The sequence below is a fragment of the Diprion similis genome, chromosome 8, assembly GCF_021155765.1.
Source record: "Diprion similis isolate iyDipSimi1 chromosome 8, iyDipSimi1.1, whole genome shotgun sequence".
Lineage (NCBI taxonomy): Eukaryota > Metazoa > Arthropoda > Insecta > Hymenoptera > Diprionidae > Diprion > Diprion similis.
In genome coordinates this window covers 19,802,551-19,829,815 of record NC_060112.1, presented here as the reverse complement: position 1 = coordinate 19,829,815, position 27,265 = coordinate 19,802,551, and the positions used below count along the sequence as shown (strand labels likewise).

The 27,265-nt window shown below is 39.0% G+C and overlaps 1 protein-coding gene across 8 annotated transcripts in view; it reads right to left on the bottom strand.

Annotated features, from left to right (window-relative positions):
• LOC124408894 (cAMP-specific 3',5'-cyclic phosphodiesterase) overlaps positions 1-27,265 on the bottom strand; it is a 254,319-nt gene that overhangs the window by 60,664 nt on the left and 166,390 nt on the right. For 4 of the 8 annotated variants that reach the window (XM_046886184.1, XM_046886182.1, XM_046886177.1 and 1 more), the window contains 3 exons: positions 7,282-7,470; positions 3,673-3,705; positions 2,629-2,649 (listed from right to left, as the gene is read on the bottom strand). In XM_046886184.1, the coding sequence (XP_046742140.1) occupies positions 2,629-2,649; positions 3,673-3,705; positions 7,282-7,470 (243 nt within the window). Of the gene's footprint in view, positions 1-2,628; positions 2,650-3,672; positions 3,706-7,281; positions 7,471-21,073; positions 21,305-27,265 lie in introns of those variants that run through there. The other 4 variants (XM_046886181.1, XM_046886178.1, XM_046886179.1 and 1 more) reach the window with 4 other exon arrangements.

Sequence of the window (27,265 nt, the reverse complement as noted above, 5' to 3'; positions counted from 1 at the left end):
CTTAAACATTTGCAAAAATTGAAAATTTGATAAATATTCTCGATTTAGTCCAGATAAGAGTAATTAAAAGTGGACGAAAAAGGACAAGATCTAGAGTCGTAAAAATTCGTAAGTCGTAAAAAGAACCGAAGATGCAAATATGGGGCAGAACGATCTTTATTCCAAATATGGCTACCTCGAGTATCACTTCAAATGATGAAACAGCCGAGGACTCAAAGTTAGTAGCTTTTCACTTGTAATTACTCGTGAGAATATCAAAGTACGACACGATTGAAATCCGAGCTTCAATTATTATACCAGAGGTGGATACCGAGGTGATTATTTTTCATTCTCCGTAGCATCGCCGTTTCTACTGCGGAAGAAGTAAACTCTCGAACAAACTGGCTTCAATCGATACTCCAATATATGTATGTATTTAGGTATATACGTGCGGGTAGGTGAATTTTTTTTTCCCTCTCCCGTGACAGCGTTCGTGATTATTAAATGCCGGAGGACCATATTGCTGGGAGCCATCGTGCGGCAATTCATGCGATATCGCTGTATTGCAGCATATCGCACGTTTTCACGTTAACGTTCGCCAGACTTCGGGTCGATAAAATTGAAATAAAATGGTTATTTTGAAAGTGAAAGCGTGAGTAAGAAAGAATGTTGATTCGCCAATATTTCTTTAACATACGGTAAAAAAAATATTAGGAAATTCCCCAAGATGTTGTTGTGACGAAATAGGCCTCGAATAATTACGCGAACAGAGGCTTTGATAAACCTGAAACGTATTATAAAGCGTATAAGAGAAGTATAGTAACATGAAATTGTACAATATTTTTTCATTTAGAAGCGATCGGCCGACGCCCTACGAAAATTGAATAACATGGTGAAGCACGCAAAGGTGAAAGTTCGTTAATGACGACAAGGAATAAACGCGGTCGAACGCAGGAACGATTCTAAAGGTGTTTAACACTGAATCTGATTGCTTTTATTTATTCCTTAAGCCGTTGGACAATTTGTAACGATTCAAATGTAAAATGGTTTTTCACGAGCGGTTTGTTTGCAGATTGAAAGGAATCGGAAACACTATTTTCAGGACACAAGTTTTCTGAATAGGAATAACGGAGGATTAGAGTGATAAGAACTTGGAATTTATTGTAAAAGTAATAAAATACTTCTCATCTCATCAGTGATACTCGAAATTTTGCAACATAAATTTTGCAAGAAGAGATGACGAGGAGCAGGAAAGGATGACGAGAATTGAGAAGATTGCTTTGTACACGAGTTACAAAGTGAAAAGTTACGCCCTATAGTCATCAAGATAAACTGTTGCAAAGTTGCCAATTTAGTTCGTCGATCCTGTATTTTAGTAGGTACGATACAACTTTCAAAGGCATGTGATAACGGGAAGAATAATTTTCATTGGAGAGTGAAGAGCTTTTGGTCAATTGCCATTTGCACGGAAAACGATCCGGCAACCGGAAATTAATTAAAGTCGTGAAAAGCTTAGATTCCGAACTCCCCGCAGATTAATACGAAACTTGGTATTAAGTTCTCCGCCGCACAGCAATGTATAATGCAGGCTAGATTATGAATACGGGGGCTCGAGAGCTATGTCGCAATCATGAAGATTCGTTAGGAATGATAATACTCCTAAACCACCCCCGCGGATTGACGGCACGCCGATGATCTTACCGTGGGAGTTTTGCGACGTAAGCATGAATCCTTTCATTTATAATTTATCGTGCGAAAGTTCGCAGTACACGTTAGCGATTTAATAATGATAAAATAACAAAAAAAAAGTTCTCGCGTAATTTCAGATCTAGATTGGCTGTTTTTAAGGATCGCTAATTCGCGGGCCATTATCTAGATTTTGCGGATTAACAGCCGAGCCACCCTGACAGCAGTGACGTTTTACCGTGTACGGAAAGTCTATAAAAAATATTCAGAAAATTGAAAAGCTCTTGAAATTTTCTCGAGGGAAATCTTACTCCTGTCGAGAAAATTTAGAAAGAAGTTTGAAAGAATTAAACAGCACTCCACATTTTTTTGGGTGAAAATCTCTGGGTTAAAGTGATTCGATTTTCCCTACAAAAGAGCGACACTTCACTCTGTAAAATTTAGAGTATTCACTACGTTTTCCTGCAATGAGTGTTCCTGTAATGCATTTGCAATATCGAACACTTTTATACTTAACCGCGAGCATTGTATAGATATTATGTATTTTTATATGTAAATAATGGCTTTCATTTGAATTCCGTTCAACACGTAAGATCTTATGTAAGTTACGGACGACCCTTTTCCGAGGTTCCTGCAGCCTCGCTTTGATCGATTCGGTGAAAATAGCCGGATATTACGGAAAAAGTAACCACGAGGGTTTTCTATCGAGTCATATTATATCGGCAATGAAAGAATTGATAGGTAAAAATCATTTTCATCTGGGAAGCTTGGTCGAACCGTTTTTAGCGTCGGAAAAAAATATTCAAGCAATTTTTAGTATAACCTTATGAATAATGTGTGATATTATCATTGTAACCGATCAAAAGTGTAGAGAAAATATGGTACTGAAAATAGACTTCCGTTTTGCGAGTTGTGGCGTCGAATTGCTGTATGGAAGGCTTAGAATGACTTGAAGCGACTTACCTGTACTGATCGGTAAATATCCTGAAAATAAGAATTTACTGTTATTTCACCAAAGTTCCATTTTATTGACATTATGCAACGAATACACATCCCTCTTTGTTAGTGTAAAATGAAAATTTCAACGTCGTTCTCGACGAGTCGCGACACGTATAGACGGAATATGTATGTACACAATCGAATCTCACGTCATAACGACGTCATTGTGCCTCGTGATGTAACTCGCGGTTAAATTTTTGCGCCGTGAAATTGTCTCACCGAAAAGAAATATCAGAGCTGAATCTATAGGCAGACTTTGCTCGTGAAATAAAAATTTCCGGTACATAACTTCACGTAAACGCAATCCTCGATTATCTAAGTATGACAATTTTCTAAATTCCCCAAATGACGAATTTTCCGAGTTAAGGGATGTATAATCCTCGCAAAGGTACATTAGGTTAAGTATACATGTTTTAAAATTAGTGAAACAATTTGGAATAAACGTATGATGTACAAAAAATGATGCCTCAGATTCATGGAAGATCTGGTGCAGTGTGGTGTCAGAGAAATAGTGTCAGGAAATAGTTGAAGAAGCAGTAGTCAGTAAAATTGCAGGTAAGCATTAACTACAGAGTGTCAAAGAAAACGGATGAATTTTCGATGTTGAATGTCGAATTGCGAGGATCGTATTTATCACTTGCAACTAATTTTATTGCAGGATAAAAGCGTGTAAAATGACGAGACATATTCAACCGTGGTATTGAAAATTCAGCCTAAATTGTACAGGCACATAAATTGCTATGCGACAGGAAAATTTTTGCTACACATGCAAACTATTTGTACAGTGAAGTAATAAAGACGTCGTGACGATAGACGATAAGTACAGAAGCGAGAATTTCGAGAATATGTACGTAGGTATATTGTTATAGTTGAAAGTGACAAGCTGTTATTTTTCATGTGTTGCATACGAGAGAAGAAAGTGGTGTTAGTAACGTAGATTATAACCCATTAGTTAATGTCTAAGAAGAAACTAAGAAACGTAAATGCAATATAGAAAAGAGTACATACGCGCGCTCGACAGGCGGCTCTGTCTCTTTGAACCTGCAACCCAAGGATCACAAATGCAATGACTTTATCATAACCCACACCCGCTAAAAGCGTTTAATCGATTATGGTTTACCATTACTTTTGACAAACTCCGAGGACTTTAGCAACGAGTGATGCTACGCAATATGTTCCAGTTAAATGCCTCCGAATCGACGCATGAAAGAAATAAAAGAGGCAAAATCTGCTTTCATGCTCGATGAAAAATGTTAAAAAAACATCAAGTTACTTATCGTAAATTGTAAATTGTAGCGTAGGTCACTCGGTACCGCGTTCTGAGAGGACAGTTTCAACACCCAAGCTCGTACAAATTAAATTATCACGAAGTATAGTAGAAAATAAATCAACTCTCTTTGCAAGCACCACATATCCTCACCAAAGCAACGTGGTATATCTTCTAACTACGCACAGATACAAATTGTAGAAGTAGAAAAGTTTTTCAACAAATGGAAACACAAGACAAAAAGATATGAACTAATTACCAAGTGGATTACAATAAAACAAAACTTTTGTAGCCTCCATTGACATGAATAATATGACGTATGACTCCTTTTGTTTTTTTTAATATTATACACAATTTTTGAGAAATTAACTTATCTTTTTTCTTTACTTCGCCTTTGTCAAGAAGAAATTTGATTGTTTTGAAAAAAAATTTAATGAATATTGTCAATATGTTGGTCACAATTATACGACATAACAGTTACTTGGGATCTTTTTTAATAAAGAAACGATGATGATTATACAATGCCGTTCTTAGATCCTTTGATCCTTTAGAAAATACTTGTGATCGAAAAAGTAGGTAAGTACTTGATTTGTCGATATTAGAAATACCCCTAAGACAAGGATAAAAGGGCCGATGCCTTCGGTACATCAAGAAGCTATTTATAGAAACCGTGTCATGGTCGGGAGTTAATTTCTTGGTCAAAGTTCAATAATTCATTCGTAAGATTGAAAAGGGCGAGCTTTGTGGTTGCAAAAATAGATTTCAGGAAACTTCACGAGAAACGAATAGTAATTACTTAGAATATCCAAACTGCAAATAGATATAGCTAGAATAATTTAGTCGTGAATTCTGTTAGCTCGGCTCCGTTTTATTTGGTGGAATAAAAAAGTTTACGAAAAAAAACAAACAAAAACTAGTGACAAACGATCAATAAGTGGTTTTTTTTGCGATTGCAGTTTATGACGATTTGACACAACTTGAGTAATCGCGAAAAGTTTGAATATACTAATTTTATAATATAATTTCACCGTAGCTGCAGGGTCAGCCGTGACGTCGTACTTTCCATAAGAGGTAAAACTGCGGGAGAACCGAACGGGGTGGAAGAAAGAGAACTGAGCGCCGAACAATAATTATAATTGAAAATGCCATTCAAATGTCTCTACGGGTTAGGAATTGAGACGCGAATGTTCGCGGTCTTGGGCAGAATTACCTCGGCCTTTCTTCACCCCAGGTGGGTATGATATATGTATGATATACAAAATGAAAACCAGGTATAATATGCGTACATTTGCCAAGGGCTTTTTAGTCGCAAGTGATTCGAAATCAAGGTTCAACCAAAATTAATTATATCGAGTTCTAAAATAATTTGTGACATCACTCGTTGGTTTAGTACAGGTAATTAGTAGTTGAAAAAAAGATAGTCTCAAAATTTGGATAATAACAAATTCTATTTTTGCTGGAACGCGATTATGTGAGTATTCAAAAACAATCCGATAATTCTGCAAAATTACAGCAAATTAAAAATTTCATAAGTCTTTCTAGCGATAAATTGAATATGTTGCGATAATTTCTTATTTTCCAATTTACAATACACGGAATGCTTGAGAACAAAGGTTCAAATTAATGGAATATAATCTAAAAGAATTGATCGGTCTTAACTCAGGATGATTCAATGACGCTACCGCAGCATTTCGCGTGGAGCCACTATGCACGCAGGCTCGGATGTTCCCTATATTACCGACGACGCGGTCACATTTGGTAATGAGTTACCGGCTGCCGGTTAAATGACATCACGTTATAGTTCGATACCTGTTTTATCAAAGGATGATACACTAACTAGAACGAGAGATGATCAATAGTTACTTACTTTTTCAAACTACTACATATCACAAATTCTGGGTGAATTATTATTGTAGGAGAAAAAAATAACATCCTACTTGATCACAAAACATTACACAGTAGTGAAATTTCTCTACCATACTTGAGTATTTGCAACCAACATTTACCTTGATGAGGTAACCCAACACTTACGAGATCGAAAAAGGGATTTAATTTAGCTAAAATTTATTCTTTACGTATTCACGATTTAATGCAAACGTACGTAGTTACACATACACGCACACATACGAACATGGACACACTCGACACTGTACTGTAATTGCAACAACTTCTTTCCAACTATTTCGCATCGACACTGGTGCACGGCGATTCGATTCACGTGATTACTGAAGCCGAAATTTCCTTTCTTATCTATATATTCTTTTCTTTTTATTTTTGCAAATATAACCATTACCATATGCACATAATTCTAGTGCGGTGCAGTGGAACAAAGCTATTATTTATAGATATTATATATTCAATAAATAATTGATAGATAATCGTGAGCTTGAATTTTTCTACTTTCAAAATTTTTTTTCAAACAAGTATGAATTCGCTACGCGACGGCCACATGCTGTTTAGTTTAGCCCAGATGTTAGGCCAACACTTCTGCCCACCATACATATATGTATAGATACCTACTAGGGTGTTTCAGAAAAATATTCACAAATTTTCGCCGCGAGACCCCGTTAAAAGTTTGTTCAGGTTAAAAGAAAGATACTGTCAAGAGATGAGCGTTCTCCGTTATGATAAAAAAAAAATTGAGAAATCGAATGAGCACGATCTTCCTCAAATAATATAAAACGGTCATGTTTTTTTTTACGACCTAAACAAACTTTGTCGGGGGAAAAATACGAATTAATTCTTTTCCAAAATACCCTAATATTCGTATGACGTAATTGGAAATATTTTCGAGCTGATTATATTACTATTATTACCACTTGTGTAGTTATATGTACTGTAATTCTAATTTTGATCAAGTTTCCCGATGTATCCGATTCCCGTCAAGTTTAGACAGACGGGAAGACTCTAGAAAGCTCTTGTTCCAGACATTGAACCAGATCGATTGCCTAATGTGAGATAACATGGCTGTACGAATGACGTCATCCCGCTGTCAGTCACTCGGCACTGGCCAAGCGTAGGATCGAGGCGGGATGACGTAGGTTCGCATCGTTGCGTCGTCATGTGTGTATAATGGATTGAAAATTGATAGAAAAAAATGAAACTTTTCGAACTTTAATACATTCGGTAAAGTAAAAATTCAATTACTGTGACAAGAGCTTTTTCCAGGCTGTGGCACGTCTCGAGCTTTTTCATACTTTCGACGTTACCAAGTACGACAACAACGCGATGGTAAATGGAAAAGAAACAAAACGGAAAAAAAAGCCATGATGGATGATATTCCTTCACATCGACATGTACGAAAGTCCTTGAGGAGGACGCGTCGCATGCAGGTGTAAAAGGATCCTCACCTCTCGCTTGCGATCGAGCTGTTTCTCGACATCGACTTCGGCGACATCTCGAAGTCGCTGTCACTTCGGTAAAGAAAACTTTCTCTCCTCTGGGGTAGGGTTTGGAGGACCAGCCCCGCACTGGGGGACGCACCCCCGCCACCCCCTGCACCGCCGTCCAACGGTGAAGCGCCATTTTCCACGTCAAAACTGTAACAAATAAGTCAGACGTTATTTATAAGGTGCGTATAAGAATGCGCGTCACGCGATGGGAGCTGGATGTCAAAAAAACCGGAAACACGTCAATTCCGTATCGCCATTATTTTCTCAGGATATTCTGGATATACTGTATGAACATAAGAATATCGAAAACGAAGATGCTTAAATATGCGAACATGATTGAATCGAAAGATCGGACGACGTAGGTGTGCTAATTTTTTTTTTTTATTTTGATTGAATTAACTTTTGCCATTTATCGATCGTTACAAAAATTTCCAAAGTTAAATGCTAAGAATCGTCAAGGTTTAGTTGTAATGTTTTTCTTTAAATAAATTTTGTAATCTGATTTTTTTTAGCTCAGAGTCGGTTTGGGGACTCTTTTTGTCATTTTGAGATAGTGATATTTATATGTTTCAACAGATATTATTCTGATTCACTTTAGCGTTGTATATTGGTCCATCTGAATGGTAAATGTCAAAAGGGCTGCAATTCTTAACGTTTTCGGTGCAGGTTTTCAATTAACTAATTACGATTCTGGATAATCGTGGAACTTTTGTTTCATCGATATAAGTATACCGGAAAATTTATTATAAACATACCAGATGTGCGATGATTATGAACTAAAAATAAATTTGTATTCCCCCAAAAATAATCGATCATGAATTACGAAATGTGGTCGATTCATATAGCAGAATCCTACAAAATAGATAAAAATTTCCTATGTATTTCGATCTGCTGAACACGAATCTGAAATCAAAAGTGGGTGTCGATGGATTAATTTGGCCCGCTAGAGTCTAAAATTCAATGAAAAAAATCACTTCGAAATAGCAGAATGTCCATCTGTATTTACACATATATGTCGCATCCAAGTGCCACAATCACCCAAAAGTCCAGTACTCTAATAAACTCCGAAACCCAATACCCCAAAGCTCAATACTCCGATAACCCTGAAGGTTTAACACTCTAAAATGCGATAACCCCAAAGCCCAATATCCAAATGATCCCTGGAAGATCAACACCCAAGAGCATCGAGAGCCCAAGCCCTTATCGTCCCGATAAGTGAATAACCCTGGAAGTCCAACCACCTAAAACACCGATAAGTAAATAACCCCAGAAGCCCTTCCCATGAAAACCCAATAAGTGAAAAAGTCCGAAAACCCGATTCTGTAAAAATCCAATGAGTGATCTAATCCGTAAAAACCTCATGGGTAAATGAACCCGAAAGCCTAACCCTGGCAGAATATGGGGCTTTTGGATTCATTGTACAACTAGGATGTTAGATGACTAGCCTCTTAAGGTTATTGAGGTATCAACTTCCATGGGGTATTCAGGTTATCGGGCTTTTTGGGTTATCGGAGTATAGTTTTACTTTTGGGAATAGCAGGGTATTAGAGTTTTGGGTCATTGAGGTGTTGGGTTTTGGAGTTTATTTGGGTATTAGACTTTTGGGTGGTTGTATTCTCCCAACTACAAGTGAATTTTAACTGGTTCTTTGATCCCAGCGGCCAAATTAGTCCACTGTTTAGGAAATACATAGGATATGATATACACAACACACAGGAAATGATGGGTCTCGACCACAGCATGGAATACTTTTTTTATTCTTTGAGTCTGTGTAATCACCAAACCTCAATTATTTATCACATGACAAATATGTCACATATAATTTTCAAATTAAGCCCCCATTCGTACTTCGCGCATCGAAGTAGCCTCGGGTTCGAAGGACTAAAAACCTGTTGAATCTCGCGTGTCACGTGGTCAGTCCAACCTTCAATGTTTGAAGCTAACCTGCATAGGTCATTGTCAGCGATCGGGCTCGAGGACGAGAATTTCGGTGTCTAAGTCACTCGTGAAGAAAGTTCCTTTAATTTTATTGTCCTTATTGTCGATTAATTTCCTTGATCACGCAGCGAGTTATAGATATCAATTTAGAATCTACGAACATTTCCCGAATTACACGATAACGCAATGAAAATTTATATTTACAATAACTTCAAGCTATAGAACACGAATGTACGAGTTAAATTATAATTATGGACGCGTACATCGTGTGTGCGTGCTAGGAAAGATAACTCGGATATGATATTGGCAAGCGTGTACAATATGACCTGTAATTTAAAAACTGTAGAGATTAATTTTCCCACCGCAATAAAGCTGCCGGGTGGAAAAGATAGAGGGAGAAAAACCAGAAGAATAAAAATAGTTTACGGCATCAACGCGCGAATGTATACACATTACTTATAAAAGTAATGATTAATCGCAAATTCATAGCGCGAAAACGATCCTACATTCGAGTCAACACATCGCGATACTCGACTTGGCGATAGTAATATACGGTTAATTAATTAACTAGGTGATGACGAAGAACGTTTTGCCCGAGAGACTCGTATATTTTTTCTGGAATGTTGGCAATCTGTTATATGTATGTATACATGTAATATATGCGGCCCTAGACGATGAGCTGTTCGTGGTCTTATTGATATCAACGAAACACGTTTCTCGATTGGCCGTATCGATAATTCTTATTTCTGTTATGATGCGTCGATGATCAAGATACGGATCGTTTTTTATAACCTTCGATAGCAGAAAAAACCACTTGAAAAAAGCGTATTACGTGCGCGCCAGCGATTCTCTGCAATTTAACTTGACCCAACAAACCCGGTTTGATTCAAAACGAATCGCTTATCGCATTAAATATGTAAACGAATTTAATATTCCTATTTACATCTGACGTCACGTCGTTTTACGACCGTCTAACAAGCTCGAAAATTTCAAGGGATTCTATCCCTTGAAAGAGGAAAGTATTGTTAAATGTGATGTGCCAAATTTGTCTGTGTAGGAACTTGAAGCCCCGTAATTTTCTGAACGGTCAGAGCTGTTTCTCACACTACGTGCTACAAGTTACGTCTGACAATCTCGATTTTTTTTTAAAATCGAATTCCCAATTTTATTGATATTATCTATAAAACGATGATGAAAATCAGTCGTAGCGTTAATCGAAGTATAGTAGCTCGTAGCATCACCTTCGATAAACCAAAGCTCCGGTTTACGCGATACGTTATTTACCCAAGCAAGGTTGTTAATCTGTTATAAATTTTTCGACCCTCTTTATATATTTCATCTTTCTCTGAGTAAGTGGCGAAATTTTCCTGTCTAATCTGAAAAAAATTTATTCCTTTATATTCCGCACAATATACATACGTGCAGGAACAGCAAATACAAGAAGCAAAAATCCACTGTCCGAGATTTTCAGAAGCTGACGAGTACAGGTACGTTCGTATAGACACACTTAGAACTGCGAGGTCAACCTGTTTTTCTGCACGCGTTTATCGCGTGTACCAAGACTAGACAAAACGAACGGTCATCACAGGGTTGTTAAATATATTTGCGGTTAATTACTTTTGTACACGGTATAATTGCGGTTTGCCGAGAACCCCATTACGCAAGCACAACAATTTCCCCATTGAATGAAAACGTGTCTCATCTCGACGGACATCAGGTGGGCATCTCTATCGGCAGCCAGACAGACGGCTGTTTGCCGGTTGTTTGACATAATCGTCGACTCGGTCGACTGGCCACCACCACATTGCCAGCGCGGCTGTTACATAAGTTGCAATTAATTTCGTAGCCTTGCTATTCAGAGGTTAATAGTTTATTGTCCAACGAGTGGGCAGCTTGGCACATATGCGATGCTTCTATTCAAACGTAACTTCTAATGCCTGGGAGCGGTTGTAATTTTGACCTGACCACAGTCCTTGAATGAAGCAGAAGGCATGAGTGTCCTCGACTATCGTACAGTCATGCGGTTTGATTGGATTTTCCAAATGAGAAAAAAAAAAATCTAGATTTCATCGCGTTGTTATTATTTTGAAAAGAGTTTCATTTTTTACATCTGTCAAATAGCTCATCTCAATTTACGCATTATTCGACGACAGTTACGTAATAAGACACAATTAAAATAAATGAATAAAAAAAAAAATAAACCGATATGGTATTTTTTAGTATTCACGCTGTACGATGACTGTTTTTAAAGTGAAAATAAAAATTTCTCCCTGCTACTAGCAGATTGTGGACTTTTATTAGTCACGGTGGAAACGTACCGTTCCTCTCTGATGGGAAAATTGCAGACCGTGCGTGTGATTAATTCATCGTCCCTGTCATCGCAACTACGAAGAAATGATATTCGGTGGTATCGGAGTGATTGAATAGATGTCACATGGCCGAGTTATCTGTGCCGTCCAGTGAGTACACCGAACATGCGGACACTTTATGTTGAACGGAGGTGGTGCATAGATAAGTTTTCTCATTTATTTTCGTGCGTTGCCAAATACCGTAGAATAGCTGAGATGATATCAATGATTGAATGGCAAACAACAGTTATTTATCAACTTGCTGACGGCGTTTAGTAATAATGTATGAAATAATAGCACAATAAAACTTATACGATGTTTTGGAATGATTGACGAGAAAATATGGAGATTGTCATGATTTTTGTAACAGAGAATATTAGGTGGGGGTCAAAACTCGGAAGGATCAATATATCCAAATTTGAAACATGCGGAAATAAAATGACGAAAGATTGAATTGTTCGAAATTTGAAACACGATTGACATTCCGATGTATCGACCATCCGCAATGTTGACCCTTCCGAGTTTTGATCCCCAACCAGAAAATTTATCAGCACGACCATCACCCGAGCTTTGAAGTTCAATGTTTGACTCTTCGGTTAGCGTCAACTCTGCGCTAGTTAAAGGTTTAAAAAAAAATCGGTATACGTAGCACGGCTGTTACATTCCATACTTTAAAAAAGTTTTAATAACGCTCGCTGCTTCTTATAACCATTGATGAAAATATGAAATGCAATCCATACGCTGATGTTTCGAGCTAAAATGAAATGGGCGCGTCTGTTTGAGGATTGAGGATAGTCCGTAAGTGCCTTCCACCCATATTTGCATGTGAGCGCACACGCGTATACCCATGCATACATACCTACATGTTCAATATTGACATAGCTAGAATGAAAAACTGATTCTTTCCGCTATAAAATCGATATTACTGAACCACGCTTCAACCGGATAGCACCGAGTAGGAATCGACAATATCCGTAGCATGTTATCCGCACGAACACACACGAAAAGAGTTATAAATTGTACCCAATAAATGGACAAGATTGGCTTTCTTCGTATTTCACATCCCATCTACAATACATATTTTTTCCTTTTGTCTATACGACACTCGAAAAACGACACGTTAACAACAAGATATTTCATTATAAAAATCTCATTATAATCACCGATAAAAGTAGCGATTTACTATGTATAAACGAATCGCTATCGTGCCGAGAATCGAAGATAAATGATATCAGGACGTCACATATTCCAGGTGTTATCTATACACACGGCAATACGTGAGCAAGATTTTTTTTAACAGATCGACCATTTCCTCACGCATTAGTACAATTGCGATTACCCGCGTAAGTATGTCAGGCTTTCCGCATTCGGTGAACATCGTTGAGTCCTCTTGCAGGTATAAACAATTTGCAATCTTAAGAGATAAACAGCATTTGCCATAAGTCGTAGGAACGATAAGGACTACTAAGGCCTCGCAGTACAGGAAGCCATGTGCATACCTACGTAAAAAATAAAGTCAGCGTTCTCAAAAAGTAAACCAATAAAACTTGCTGAAACCTTAATACTCCCTTGGATAGCAAGAAAAATATTCAAAAATCGTGTCTTCGCCATTACTGGGGCTGGTATTTTACTTGTTCATCAAGGTGCTTGCAACTCGACTTGCAATACCAAACGGTATGCGATAAAAAGTGCTGAAATTATAGGAGTTGCTGAAGACTTACGGAACTGCAAAGAAGAGTGGCCTAGCCTGTTGCCTGGCACGAGCCAAGGTTGAAACGCACCCGCTGTGCCTACGGAAGTTGGAAAGCGGCAAGGCGACCTTCATTGTGCCAGAATCTCTTCGGGCAAATCTCGCATTCACGTCGTACGGAGTCAAAACGGGGTATTCCAACATGGTTGTTTTTTTTTTTCTTTCTCCTTTTTATTCCACGCCTTTGATCCTTACAGCCTTAATCCACAAATTTAGGTCGATTTAGGGCGCGTTTCAGGTCGCTGGACTTTCAGCCTTTACCGAAGTGTTCAAAGATTTCTTTCCATTAAATTACGTAAACACACACTGATGGTTTTTTTTTTTTTTTTTTTTAATTTACTTTTTTTTTTATTTTGGCACTGCTCTAGAGGCGGGTTCCGAATCTCACTTATTATACTGGCTAACGCGTAGTATGTTAGTAACGTTTTTTCACTTCCGTTATGACGACGACGACGATGCAGCGTAGGCGTCGTGAGATCTGGACACGTGAAACATTCTCGTCGTTATCCAATTATTTAATTTTTGTAAAATAATAAACACGGTGACTCGCGGGTGAAATTTTTGCCGAATAAGAGGTAAAGAAAACAACTCAGTATCACATCATCGCCAGACCAGTCGCAACGGCGTTACTTTCGTTATCATGACCTTATTTACCGTCAAGTTGCGAAGCACCACAGAGTTACCAGCTACTCCACCTCACTTGGAGGGAGTTTTAGAGACTGTGATGGACCTTTACATTGGGTTTAAGTGGAGTAATTGGTTCTATGAACGTTCGTATGGCTTTCGAAGATTGCGTTAATTGAATTACTTCACATAGATATATCGCATATATATGATGAACCAAGACGTCGACGGTGAAAATGATTTAAATATTGCAACCCTTGCTGATCGCGAGCTTATCACCGTCCATGTTAGAAATTGCACAAGCCCATTTCTCATAATCACACTAAACGCTAGAATGTTTTGAGCAGATGCGGTATAGGTTGGACACGGGCATTGTTCCGTTCACATCCATAAAGTCCGAAACATAATATTTGCACTACTGTCGATATTTTTAGAACTAAGCGTCGTCCCTGCCTTTGCACTTTCATGTACCGCCCCGCAGTCCACGTTATAGCATCTCGGCATCTGGTTCGAAGACTGGCTTTTTTTTTTTACCTTCTTTTCATTTTTTTATTATCTTTAACGCCGGAGGCAAGCTAACGCGGAGACTTGACGGATATAGAAGAAAAGGTGAATCTAAATTTCAATATCCGTTTCACGACGCCGAGCAACGCGGTGCATGGTAGGTATACATACCCTTCCACACATACCCAACAGAGGTTCGTTCGTAATCGATATTTGTGATCATAAGAAAATAAACGTGATACTGAGTTATGAAATATAATTACGAACGTATGATATCTGGTGAAATGTAAAAGAGGAAATTTTTTACACGGTAGAAGTGATCTTCGTGAGAGATCAAGGCAGTTTGGATAAACACTAATAGCACGGAGTTTGAAGAAACCTGAGGGGAGCAATGAAGATCCTCTTTCATTCCGCGGGTAAACAAATAATCAGCAATAATCCCTTTCCCAAGATTGCGGGGTACGGGTATAATTTTCGAAACGTTTCACCGTTTCACATGACCCGTAAGACTAACTTCGCAGCGCCGCCTGGCATAGAGACGAATGTACACAAGTCAATGTAACAAAAAGCTGTTCAAACGAAGACTGACATCAAACGAGATACTGAAAAGGCAGCCTGAAGTGTTATGAAACACGATGATACACCGTGTATCTCTCTTACTTCAACGATATCTCTAGCACTCTTCCAAGCTGTTGTTCGCATGCGTGCAGTAGTACACACAGTACACAACTAATTTCCAGACTATATGTATATTCACAGATGAAAATACAATCGAATCCTCTTTCACCGTCGTTGAAATTTATTGCACAAACTACGACGTTCGCAATTGCAGGTTTTTTTTCTCACACAAAATCCGCACAGACATCACAACACAGCTAGCACAGACATCTCACAAGTTGAGAGATGGGTATCCGGGCAGCAGCACTTTTCCCGAGTAATAAAATTCGCAAGGATTACTTTCGGATCGCTCCTCGTTATCGAGGGAACGGGCCATGGTTCAAGTCGGCTGTTCGCCACTCGCGAGCCCACCGAGAACTGACTCCGACCATGCTGATACAGACCTCTGAAATGCCAGCACCGCCACGCGAGGTTTTCCTCAATGATCCGTATCTACTTGTAATATCTAGCTCCTGAAAACACGTGGAGATAAGCAGGCACACAGGTCTCTGGTGTAATCAACAAGTTGGAGACACTCGGCTTAAATGTACTTCGACAAATTTATAGTAACATGCGTTCTCGTTGCAATTCAGCCTCTAATATCATCGAGTTATTACGCCTATTTTCACGAACAGGTGAATCGAACGCAACTTAGGTACGTGCGATTGTCTGATACTCGATTTCTCAGAGAGGCACGCGATTTCGGAGTTGCCCACGTAGGTGTCTACTCCTTCCACGGTCCCTACGTTTTCGATGCAATCTCCCGATGAATTCCTCCCCGAAACGTGCGTGTAATCAATTCATGTCGCTCATTCGTACTAGTAATAGTCTGTTGTTCTCGACGAAGATGCTCGCGTCTGCAGCCTCCTCGTCAATTTCACCTGTCAGAAGTTCCGATAAACTTCAAGACCTGGTGCGAAACGGCTCAGTGGTAATCTGACACTTTATTCGAATAGAAAAACAGCTGAACCACCTTGAGAGAAACTATATATTTAGTGCTCCTAACTATCGTAGTACTGTACTCTTTACTGCAGTGTCTTAGGGGGCATCCATTAATCACGCGATGCCTTTCTAATCAATTTTAGACCCCCTTCCCTTGACTGTTATGACATGATTTTTCTCCTCAATGTCACTGGCAATAAATATGTATTTGGAAAATGTAAATTGGATGGTTATTGATATTGCAATTAGTAACGTGTGATCTGGATGATAAGAGATTTTATTTTAAGAACGAAATAACTTTCCATACAATCTATATGTATAATATATTCTATTTGGTTGTGAACGATAAATAAGTTAAAACTCAATTGTCGACTATTCGAGCGCTTAAGTTAAGAACTTGTCGAGACGAAAAAAATCCCTGAATATACCGGGAATTTTTAGAAAAAGTGCACGAAAAAATATCTGATCAATGATCAATGAAATGATCAATCGTGATATTTTCAAGTATCCCTCCTGCCTATCGTGAGTCTTACGTGATTAATGGATGCCTCCGTACACGATGTTCGATTCCTAATTCAATTTGAAAACGATTCATCGAATCGTGATAATGCTTAATTGTCTTAAACTTTGATCGTCTGGCACGATAAGTGATGACGAAAGAAATAGCCTCTAGTTACTAATACAAGACAAAATATATATTTTCGATGCGCATTTCCTCGGAATCTATCATGATCCATGCATAAACCTGCCACAGTTGTGAGAATTTTTTCGAAACACGATCAAGGTCTTTCAACTATTGATGACCCATTCGTGCTGCGGTCGATGAGCGAATCAACGTTAGTTTTCAGTTCTTGTCTCGTTGGTTTAAGTGAAACGAGTACAGCACGGAAGTCGAAATATTTTCCTCGCTCTTTCTATGCGATGGCATTACGTCGGATAGCAAGAAGCCTATAAGTTTGTACCCACGCCTTGTAGAAAATCAAACTAAAATTTATTTACAAAATACGTTCGGTAAATCGCGTTCTAAAAGAAAAGCTGGAGAATTAAGACTTGAATGAAATTTACCACGTAAAAATTATCCAATCGCACCATAATCTTAACAAACGTGTATTTAGATATGGCGAAACAAACGTCTCGTTACTGTTACAAAATTTTAGTTGAACCAAATAATGAGCAATAAAAATTAGTTAATAGACAACAAATCGTACTTGGCTCAGATAAAATTTGATAATAATAACGAAACATTTATTTCCAAATTATTATCCAAATATACTTTCGTTAACAGTAAATAAACCCTTTTCTCACCTCAGTGTATCCGATGCACCGATTAAGCTGGCAGTTGCGTGCCTCCCGGTTGTTAACGGTGTTTATCACTTGTACGGCTTCAGGGCCAACGGATTTGTGTCAAGAACTACCCCTTCGCGCCACACATTCATGTTTCGAAGCTTCCTGTGTGTTATTCTCCCCCAATAGTACCATGAATATATACATTATTCAACAACCGGTCGGAAACTTGTTTCTGTAGGTACCTAAAGCTTCCGGGTAGTACACATACACAGTCGTAGTCAAAATGAACCAAGTATGAACAACGTTTCAGCGTCAAGGCAGACAGCGAAGACCTGCAGGGTTGGAATGAGATCCGGTGCTTCGTTGTCCAAAATTAAAGCCCAAAGTAGGATTAGATTGATGAAGCTTTCGATGCTTTCATAGGTGCAAAACGGCAGCAAAGCTAGACTTAGACTTCGCACTCGTCGAAGTACCTGCCTTTTACATCAGAGTCTTTACCTTGCCAGCACGCCACGTTATAAATCCCTAACCTTATTGGCAGAGCCGTTAAGCCCGGTAGAGCTGTATAGGCGTTGAAATATAGCGGCAAAAATTGGAGCGGCGTTTATCAGTTTTAAAGTTCGAACGCTCGTCTTAACGATAATATCCCAGGGAACGTGATAACCGCGGCTCGGAGTCCTGCAATAACCTGCTGGCTCATCGAAGGCGTAATCCGCATGCGATTGAGAGGATTAACGTGCGAGGGTCGACGATTTTCATAGTCTTTATTTGATTCGATTGCTTCGATTGATTAATGCCGCTTGCCCTTTTGTAATTGTCATGTATGTACATACTTGTATTATGTGCGTACAAATTCAGTGTGATACGTTAAGGATTTCCGGTTTCAAATTTCGACGTTCACGTATATTATACTTGAAATATCGAAGTTCACGTATCTCAAACCCTTTATATCTCATTCTATACGCAATTCTGCATTTCCATTTGACGCAAAAATCAATGAATCGTATGAATTCCACGAGTTAAAAAATTTTATAGCGATATCGTAGAATCCATTCTATCTCTTTATTTCTACGTCGAAGGAAAATTCATTGGTGTGTGTTTGTCTATAATTGCGTATAGAACGGGGCTATTAAGTCTTTTTTGGTCTTTGAGAGATACGTGGAGTTTGACATATTCGTCAACGTCGAAATCGACCAATGGTCAAATTAATCTCGGCAAAGTACTTAAATCTCTCCAACTTGCTCAAAGATCGGATTATCCGAGCGGGATATTAAGCCCGAGGTTATGAATTTTTACTCGCTATCTCGGCCGCTGTGTCGGTTGGTTCTTTGTATCTTGACTTTGTTCGCTTTCATAGGCTGGCTACTGCTTGGACGACTGTTATTAGTTTCCGAGTTCATAACACTCGGGCGCCAGTAAAAAAGTACAGAGAATTCCAGAGCCGTATTTAATTGCGTACACACGTCGTCGCGAAAAACAAGTTAGGGTACTTCATGTGCGTATATTCGTTTGACTTTTACACCCTCTTCATCTCGAGAATGATGTATAAGAAAACGACGACAAAATTTTAACTAGTTGTCAACAATTTTATGATTCAAAGTATACAAAACATCTACATCCTCATTAAATTACACAGAGAGTAGGTACGTACTTCGTTGCACAAGTTGATGTTACATAAACATATGATAAATAATAACCAGTAGTATACACCTCATTGCGCTGTAAATTCTCCGATCATAAAAAATTTGCAAATCTATTTCTCACAATTGTCACAAATATTTATATTTTTATTGTTTTTATTTCAAGGGTATTCTCACGAAAATAAGGATTTTTTAGCTCTCTCGTCGTCTGCTTGTATCTTGAAATAACGAGTAGTACCGAATTTTGTGACCTGTAGGAGGGGATCGGTTCGTTCTGGTCCCGAAAGTGTTATCTGTTAATTTATCGCAGACAAGATTTGCCAAGTATATTTGCATGGTAATTAATATGTTGTCACAAAGTATTTGGAAACATAAATCATCGGTATTAACATAAAGGCGCATCCTGATACCCTAAACTCTCTGAATTATGGGTGTAAATAAATCGAATGGAATAAACGGTGAAAATTTGTTCACCGAACGAGAAAATGCTAATGGAAAAGCTAAATACGTGCAAAATATCGCCACACGCCACCCACTAGGACTTTGCCGTATTGTTCGGTCGGTTTGAAATTTATTTTTAGTTGTATGACCTGGTCGGATAATTGGCGAATAATTAAATCTCTCGTAAACAAAATCCGTGTAACCAAACGGGGTTAATTGCAACTGATGCTGGGTCGGATTTTGTCCTGCAGATAATGGTAAAACACGCATCCTGTTATGTATTTCAGCGAGGAATCGTATGCAGATATGGGTTAATAGCGTTAAGTCAAGTGTTACTAGAAGTCGATTTAAATTGAAAAGACGTCTCTGATAATCCGCGATGCATTGACCCGAGAGTAAGGATTAATTTGCAATTAAAATTTTAATCACCCGACTGTACGCATTATTTAAATGACCGTTGGCTGTAATTGTGTCAGAATTAGAGTGACGTCAGCGGGTTTAGTGCGTTCTCTTCCCTGTTACGCAAGAGATTCGTGGACGAAAGTAAAAGGCTACGGAGCTGAATATGCTTCTCTAAATACCGCGTGCAATAAATTCTAAGGATTGATCTTTCAAGCGCGGATAATGATTCTACGAGTAATAAAAATGCGAAACTATAATGTAAAATGGAGTTTCTCTAAATATTCATCAGTCCCTCGTCATTCGTATCATACCATCGAATATTCCACTTCCACAAAGTTAAAGAAATTGAAAAACTGTCCGGCGGCTTGGAAATTCAATTACACAGGTAAATACGTCGAGTCGAGTCGAAAGCAACGCGTTACTCAATAAAAAGTTTGAACAATTCTTTTGAGTTCTTCTTAAATCCAGAGTGCTGCCAACTTTTAATGTCAACCCACAAATTCTTCCCGGCCAACGTTTAGCACATGCCATTTTTTTCACGATGACGAAGACCAGAGTATTTTTCAGCTTTTTACAACCAGCAGAAATATACAACCGCGACCAATTCATCTCGGCAGGTAAGGTTCGTGTCTCGAACTATACGTGCGCCTGCCGAGAATAGAACACATCACGGTAGGAGACATCGATGTACGTATAAGACAGAATCTCTGATTTCATCAAATCTTTTTCATCACCCATCAATCAACTACGAAATACGATTCGCCATAGTTTTCACGCGATAATTTGTCGGATAGTAAAGCCGTGTCACAAGCCTCAGGTATTTACAATACAGCTGATATAATATAGCTACCGCGACTGTAATTGAGATTATTGCTGGATTATCAGGCAGTTTTATTTTATCTTCTATTTTTCCATCTTATCGCCAACAGCTGACGCTAAGCCAATTATTTCGCCATGTCACCTCTAAATACTAATAAAAGTCAAGACTACTCATGCAATGTTCGTTTTAGCCTTCAAATTTCTACACTTGATTCGCCCAAGGTGAAAATAGGTGTTCATTAATGATTTTTTTTTTTTTTTTTTTAACGATTTTCCTCTTTTACGTGCAACGCAATTATGCAGTAAAACGATAAACGAATGTAGGTACTTTGGTTACGGGTTATCTGCAAGACGTTCAGGACCGTTCAAACGCAGTTCATTAAGTGATGAATACTCACCTCCTCTTCCGATCCACGTAATATCGTCGCGAGTGCCGACGACGTGTGTGACGACGACCTGCGGGAAGACTGGCAGACGTTTCCCGCGAGTCCCGACGAGCATCCTTAGCCAGGGATTCGCGTCTGGACTCGCGTCGACCCGTTTCACCACTTTCGATACCACCGGGAACTTCACTGTCATGGGTCTTAAGCAGTGTCCAAAGAAAAAACGATACTGTGATCATACTGATCACCGATCACTTCGGTCACAACAACTTTTACGCAAGTTCTCCACAACATTCACCAATATTAAACATATTCAGTTCACAGTTGATCAAGACCTGTTGTCGGTTTGCACATGTTTCCGAACACGAAGACCGTAGTAATTATAAAATGGTGGCGACCATCTAGAAGAACATCATGACGGTGACTAAAATTTGGGGAAATTCCCGCTGGGGGGGGGGGGGGAGGGGGAGGATTCGAATCGCGTACTACAAAAATAATCTACTAAAAAGTAAGGGTCGATATAGCTTCTGCCTTTTCATGGAAAACTGTATGAAAAATAGTGACTTGAAGTGATAAACTTGAATAAGTAGACATGCGAAGATGGATGTATTATTACGAGCTGCACAACTTCGATGAATCTTTCTGGATGAAAGTTTTGTAACGGTTAGCGGAGAATCGTAGGAAACTGCAACCGTGTAGTTTATCACAACTCTGACAAGCCTGGTGGACACAGTCGTCCATCTAGTACAGTGTATTGTTTCACGATGTTCAGTGACATGAATGATGGCCAATATGACGCTGTCAAGTCGGCTTCTCTATTTGAAGCAAATAAAAGAGACGACAAATGAAGGAAAACATTTATGGTGGAAGTCATGACAGGCATCTCAATCATCTTAATCGCTTACTTATGACAACTGAAAGTTGAAAACGAAGATGGGCAGCGTGCAGAGGTTATAAAGTTCAGTGGCTTAGACTGTAACTTGCGAGAGAAGAAGTTATAGTTTATGCCGATGACAACATCGGGCAAGGGGGAAGAAGCAAAACTTTTCTACGAGTTCTATGTCGGATCGCCTAAGTGGTACGAGAGGCCAAATGGCCCCTGAGGAAATCGAAAACTTTTTCAAACTTCAAGGCGTAAGATCGGTTTCATGGGCTAAGGGTTACAGGGATGTACTAGTGCTGTACGATTCAACCGGCCTAGCCAATCAAGACAGTTAACTGGGCTAGTTAACCAAAAGTTAGCTGGTTAAAACAATTAAAAGTGTACAAAGTCAAGGAGCAAATGAATTTTCTACCTTTCAGATTCGAACTTGCAGCTGGAATAAGTTTTATTATATTCACTTTATAGAATTATTGTCATCCAATTGTCAAAGGTGCCTGAAAGGTTGATAAATCAATAATAATCAGCTAAGCCGAGAAGGAAAATTAAGTTCTGTCAAATCGTGATACTTGTTTCGCTTATTTTTGGCCAGCCTAACCGGTTCATCGGTCAAATATCGTGGCCGGCTAATTACTTTAGCCAGCTAACTTTCAGTTAATTAGCCAAGTTAATTGTCTTGGCCGGCTAAGCCGGCTAAATCGTACAGCACTAGCATGTACCTACAGACTATCTGTCCGTTGTTTTAATTGAATTCAAGACTAGTTGAACCGTGGTTAGTGTAAAAATTTCACTACAATTAATCGCAATCATCGCAATTACATTGCAAAATTGATTTTTTTCGAGGGTTGGAATAAGAATAAGATAAATAGAATAATGTAATCGATTCCACGAGTGGTTCTCCGGGGTCTCATTTTTCATTTGAAATTCCAACCGATCGAAATATTTATCGAGAACGTCAAAAATCAAATCTCTTCCATAAGAGTGCAGCGGATATTACCTAAATCCAGTGGGAATTACAGGGTAGATCGAGAATCGCGTGAGGTTCACCATAAAACTTGGTTATACGATTTGGAAAACTGGAAGTCCGTGATAAACTGGCGAAGAGGAGCTGCGGTCGCGATTCGTTCTCTGGCAACAATTTCGGCATAAATATAAAAATGCAGACGATAAACGGGAGGTTATTAACTTTGATATACACGGAACATTGGCCAGAGCTTCAACAACGAGGTCAAAGTATCACGGTGGGCCAAGTTTTATAGCGTGAAAAACAAAAATAATAATATTAATAATAAAAAAAATGTCCGAGACGAAACACCAGATCCCGAATCGCTCGGTGATGTGTATCAGTTTAATTCGTTCACGTTTACAGCTTTCACGGTTGGGCGTATTCGTGTTGCAAACGAAACACGTTTTAGTATCAAACCTGGACCGACGATATTCCGCGTGAATAAGCTACAACGCGTTAATTGGCGTCGCGGGCAGAGGAGATTCTGCGGGCGGAGAATTGGAACGATTTCAATTTCCGAAAACAGTACACTCACGTTTTAATATCGCGTAATAACTGTTTGTTTGCGGGTTTTGTGTTTGATGATTTTTTTTACTAATTTTTCTATTTTTTCCGAAAACAACCGATGATTATATACGTTTTTCGAAATGAAACCGTTGCGAAATGTTTATACTGTTTGAAGATGTAGGTACCGTTAGACATCGATATTACGATACTCGTGTATAAGTACACCTAATGCATAGGTATATGCATAACGCTGTATAAAGGCATGAAGATGTGACACGTTGATCAGATAAGTTGATCATATTTGATTTATTTCGATTCACAGGTCACTTATAGAGCAGCTTCAGTAGCCGGATAACATAACCAACGCGTATAACATATAGTCCTGTCAAAATTGAGGTCAGCTTTTAAATAATCATTTGTTTAAACCGACGCCTCTTGGTTAACCGAGATACGCACACACCGCGGTGTCAGTTCAGACAGCCGGATCGGGGATGACGTCTTCTTCCAGTCATCGTCAGATATTTCTTACCGATAGTGCCACCACGTTCTGACATTATCGATGCATAAATTATAATGTACGAAAGATTCGAGCCTCGCGATCCCGACGACTCGTAATACCGCGTGTCACAACTGTATCGGTAAAATTCACGCGCTTGTTCTCGTGTCCCGATTTATTAACACCAGTCCATTTCGTGTCACTTATACTAACGTTAGATCGGAAGTTTCCCTCCCACACTCAACAAGACGTTGCGTTTTTACGAAAGGTGATTCCCCGCACGTTTTTCGGGACGAAGTGAAAAAAGTTGGCTTGATAGCTTTATTCCTGACGTAGTGACGTGCGTAACTAGTTCTAAGCTCGGAAGGTAAAATGCAAGATTTTTACTCTTGCAGAGAGACCCTAAGGGCCTGCCTTGTTAGCGTGAGACGAAGCGACGGTATCAAGTTGCAACGCGATATGAAATATAAATGGAAGTGTATGTGATCAAGCACACCGTGGTTTGATAGAGTGCAGCCCAGTGCATAAAGACAGTTCTGAGAAGTAGCTATCATTAGCCGATCGCCATGCCCTGGAAAAATTAGCCACGATTGTGAAAGCATCCTTGTCTTTCTAATGCGTGATTATAAATCGCCGGTTTTTCTAGCTAAGCAACGTTATGCTAGGAAAAAAATATCCGACGTCATCCAGCGTCATAATTCGTGATCAAGTTAGTTCAAAGAATTGAAAAACTATTCATTAAGCGTGTATCTAAAGTCGGCTGGCGAAACTTGACGATTTTTTTTTGACGGTGGGGGTTCCACATCCGGAGTAAATAAAACCGAAAATTACTTCTGTATAGGTATATTATATCCACTTAATTTTTGAAATGGTGTAATAAAACTGCAAACGGTCTCTCACTTTACGCCTACTCTCCGCGTGCCAAGTGCATAAGAGATCGATATTTTGGTAGAATTAATAGAAAGAAACAAAGTGGTAGCCAGTGCTTCCAGCTTTCAGCTGCACGATGTAAACTGGATTTCACATTGTTGTGAAAAGCTTGTAAAAAGAAAAAGGATAAAAATAATTAAGTAGGCCATGTCACAGTACCGCAAGTTGATACGAAAGCCATACTCCGGCATATAGGTATACGAGTATGTGTAGAAGCATTGTCTTGCGGCTTGACATCGTCGACATGAAAACTATGTACGACGATAAGCGAATGAAAACTCATCCCGATGACGCGTCGTGTCGCTGTTATACATTCGCGTCGAGGAAAGCGTTATACGGACAGGTGTTATACATTATACGTATACATTAAACGATTGCACGGAAGAATGCGAAGAGTCTTAGAGCTTAGAAATCCGTTTACGCTTAGGTATCTTTTGTTGACAGGAATATGTTGTTAAGAAATACGTAACACGTACTCGACACGACAGTTCGGATTATTATGTTTCGCGTCTCATTTTCACGGGTGATTGAATGTCGTTCTCCTCAATCTCCGTATAGTACACGTAGTACAACAGAATTGCATAATAATGTTAAATTTCGTTGATAATGATCAACAGCCAGTCAGTTATAATACAAAGATCCATCAATCCTTCCACGGATCTTGTTATACATATGAACATAGGCGTGTACACCTTCTGCCTTCGAATCACTTGCTGCAAGCGACGAGTAGAGTGAAAAGCGAAAGAAAAAGAAGCAGGTTGAATCGTGGGAGTGATAAATCGTCGTCGATCGCGACCCTCCGCGCAACAGCGCTACTATATACATATACATACATATATACGTAGACCTGCGTTTTGTGTAAGAAAATATAATAATCCGGTTTAATTTAAACGAAACGCAATAGGTACGTTTCACTTAGTACGAAGACAGTGATCGATTGACACAATTCGAGAGTACAGCTTCCTCGTGTAACAAGGTAGCTTCTTCAGACGTCTAAGAGCCGGAAAAAACCGATCCCCACGGATACAAGGTGTAATGTATACATCTACATATATACCATATACCTATATGTATATGTATGCCCGAGAACACTCCGTATTTTCATCCAATTTTCAGTATGGATATCCCATTTTAATTTTACGACCGCAAATGCACGCGTCGCTGTGTAACTCTGAGCTCGTGGAACAGCCGTAGGTACGGAATTTGAATAACACGTGGGATTCGTCAAGTCGCTAGATAAATCTCTTCAACGGTGCTTGTATTCGCGGCTGGTCCGAGTATCTCTTCTTTTTTTCGTTTTACGTTCGTTTTTCAACTCACCGATGGAGCTGCATTTTTTTTGCTCTTATTTCTTTTTTCTTTTTCTTTTTTTTTCACCTCTTTGCAACACGTTGCGTGTAATCTGCATCGTACAGTCGCAGCAGCAAAACGCTGGGGCGACGAATGACCGCGTCATTTGTATATCTACGATATAGATACCTACTGTAAAAAGATACAACGTAATCTGGATTTACAACTCGACTCTAATCAGCTGCATGTAGATACGAGTGTAGGTTATTTTTACAACCGTATAAGAATTGCACTGCACATATTATTACACCTTTGTACAACTAGTCAGATAAGAATCCGTATACAGTTCGCGAGCAAAACGATTTCAGTGTGTCGAAAGATTAGAAGACTTTGCACTCTGGTGAGTGCTGTTCTACGTATTTATATATGCATGGCATATAGTCACGGTGTATCGTACTCGGAGGTTTGAATCAAGTACTTGAAGATTGCGTCAGGCGACGCGTTTATACAAAAATTTCAGGCCCTCGAAGAATTTGTTAACACTGTCGAATAGCGTGGAATGAAAAAAAATATTTACCCGTGATTTTTATAATCGTAATCGGGATGGGGAAGGGATGCCCCGCGATTCTTCAACAGTCAACTGCAGCTTTATCACATCGATTCAGAAGTCTGTTTTTGAAAAGTTTTTTAACCAATTAGATACGTGTGTGCAATGAGACTAATTTATGCACATACGATCTTCACGATTTCTCTAATCTCCTCAATTCCCGCAGTGTCTTTAAGGGCTAATTTCAAGTCAACGGGAACTTGGTTTGTGTCGATTCGAGATGAATTCTAAAGTTTTACCCTAAAGTTCTTCGAAATTGGATTAAACTGTCGCTCTTCTGTAGCAGCTAAAATTCAATAAGTCCCTAATTTATTTTAACCCCTCTGATAAGGCCTGACGTAGCTAGTCAATTGAAAAAAGAAAAGGTCAAAAAGATGGGCCGGGGGGAGGGGGGGGGGGGGGGATTAACAAGAAGAATCAAACCTACGATCAGTTTCGCTCGGACACGCGATGATATCATTTCTTTTGAAAGTTTGAATAACGTTTAATAA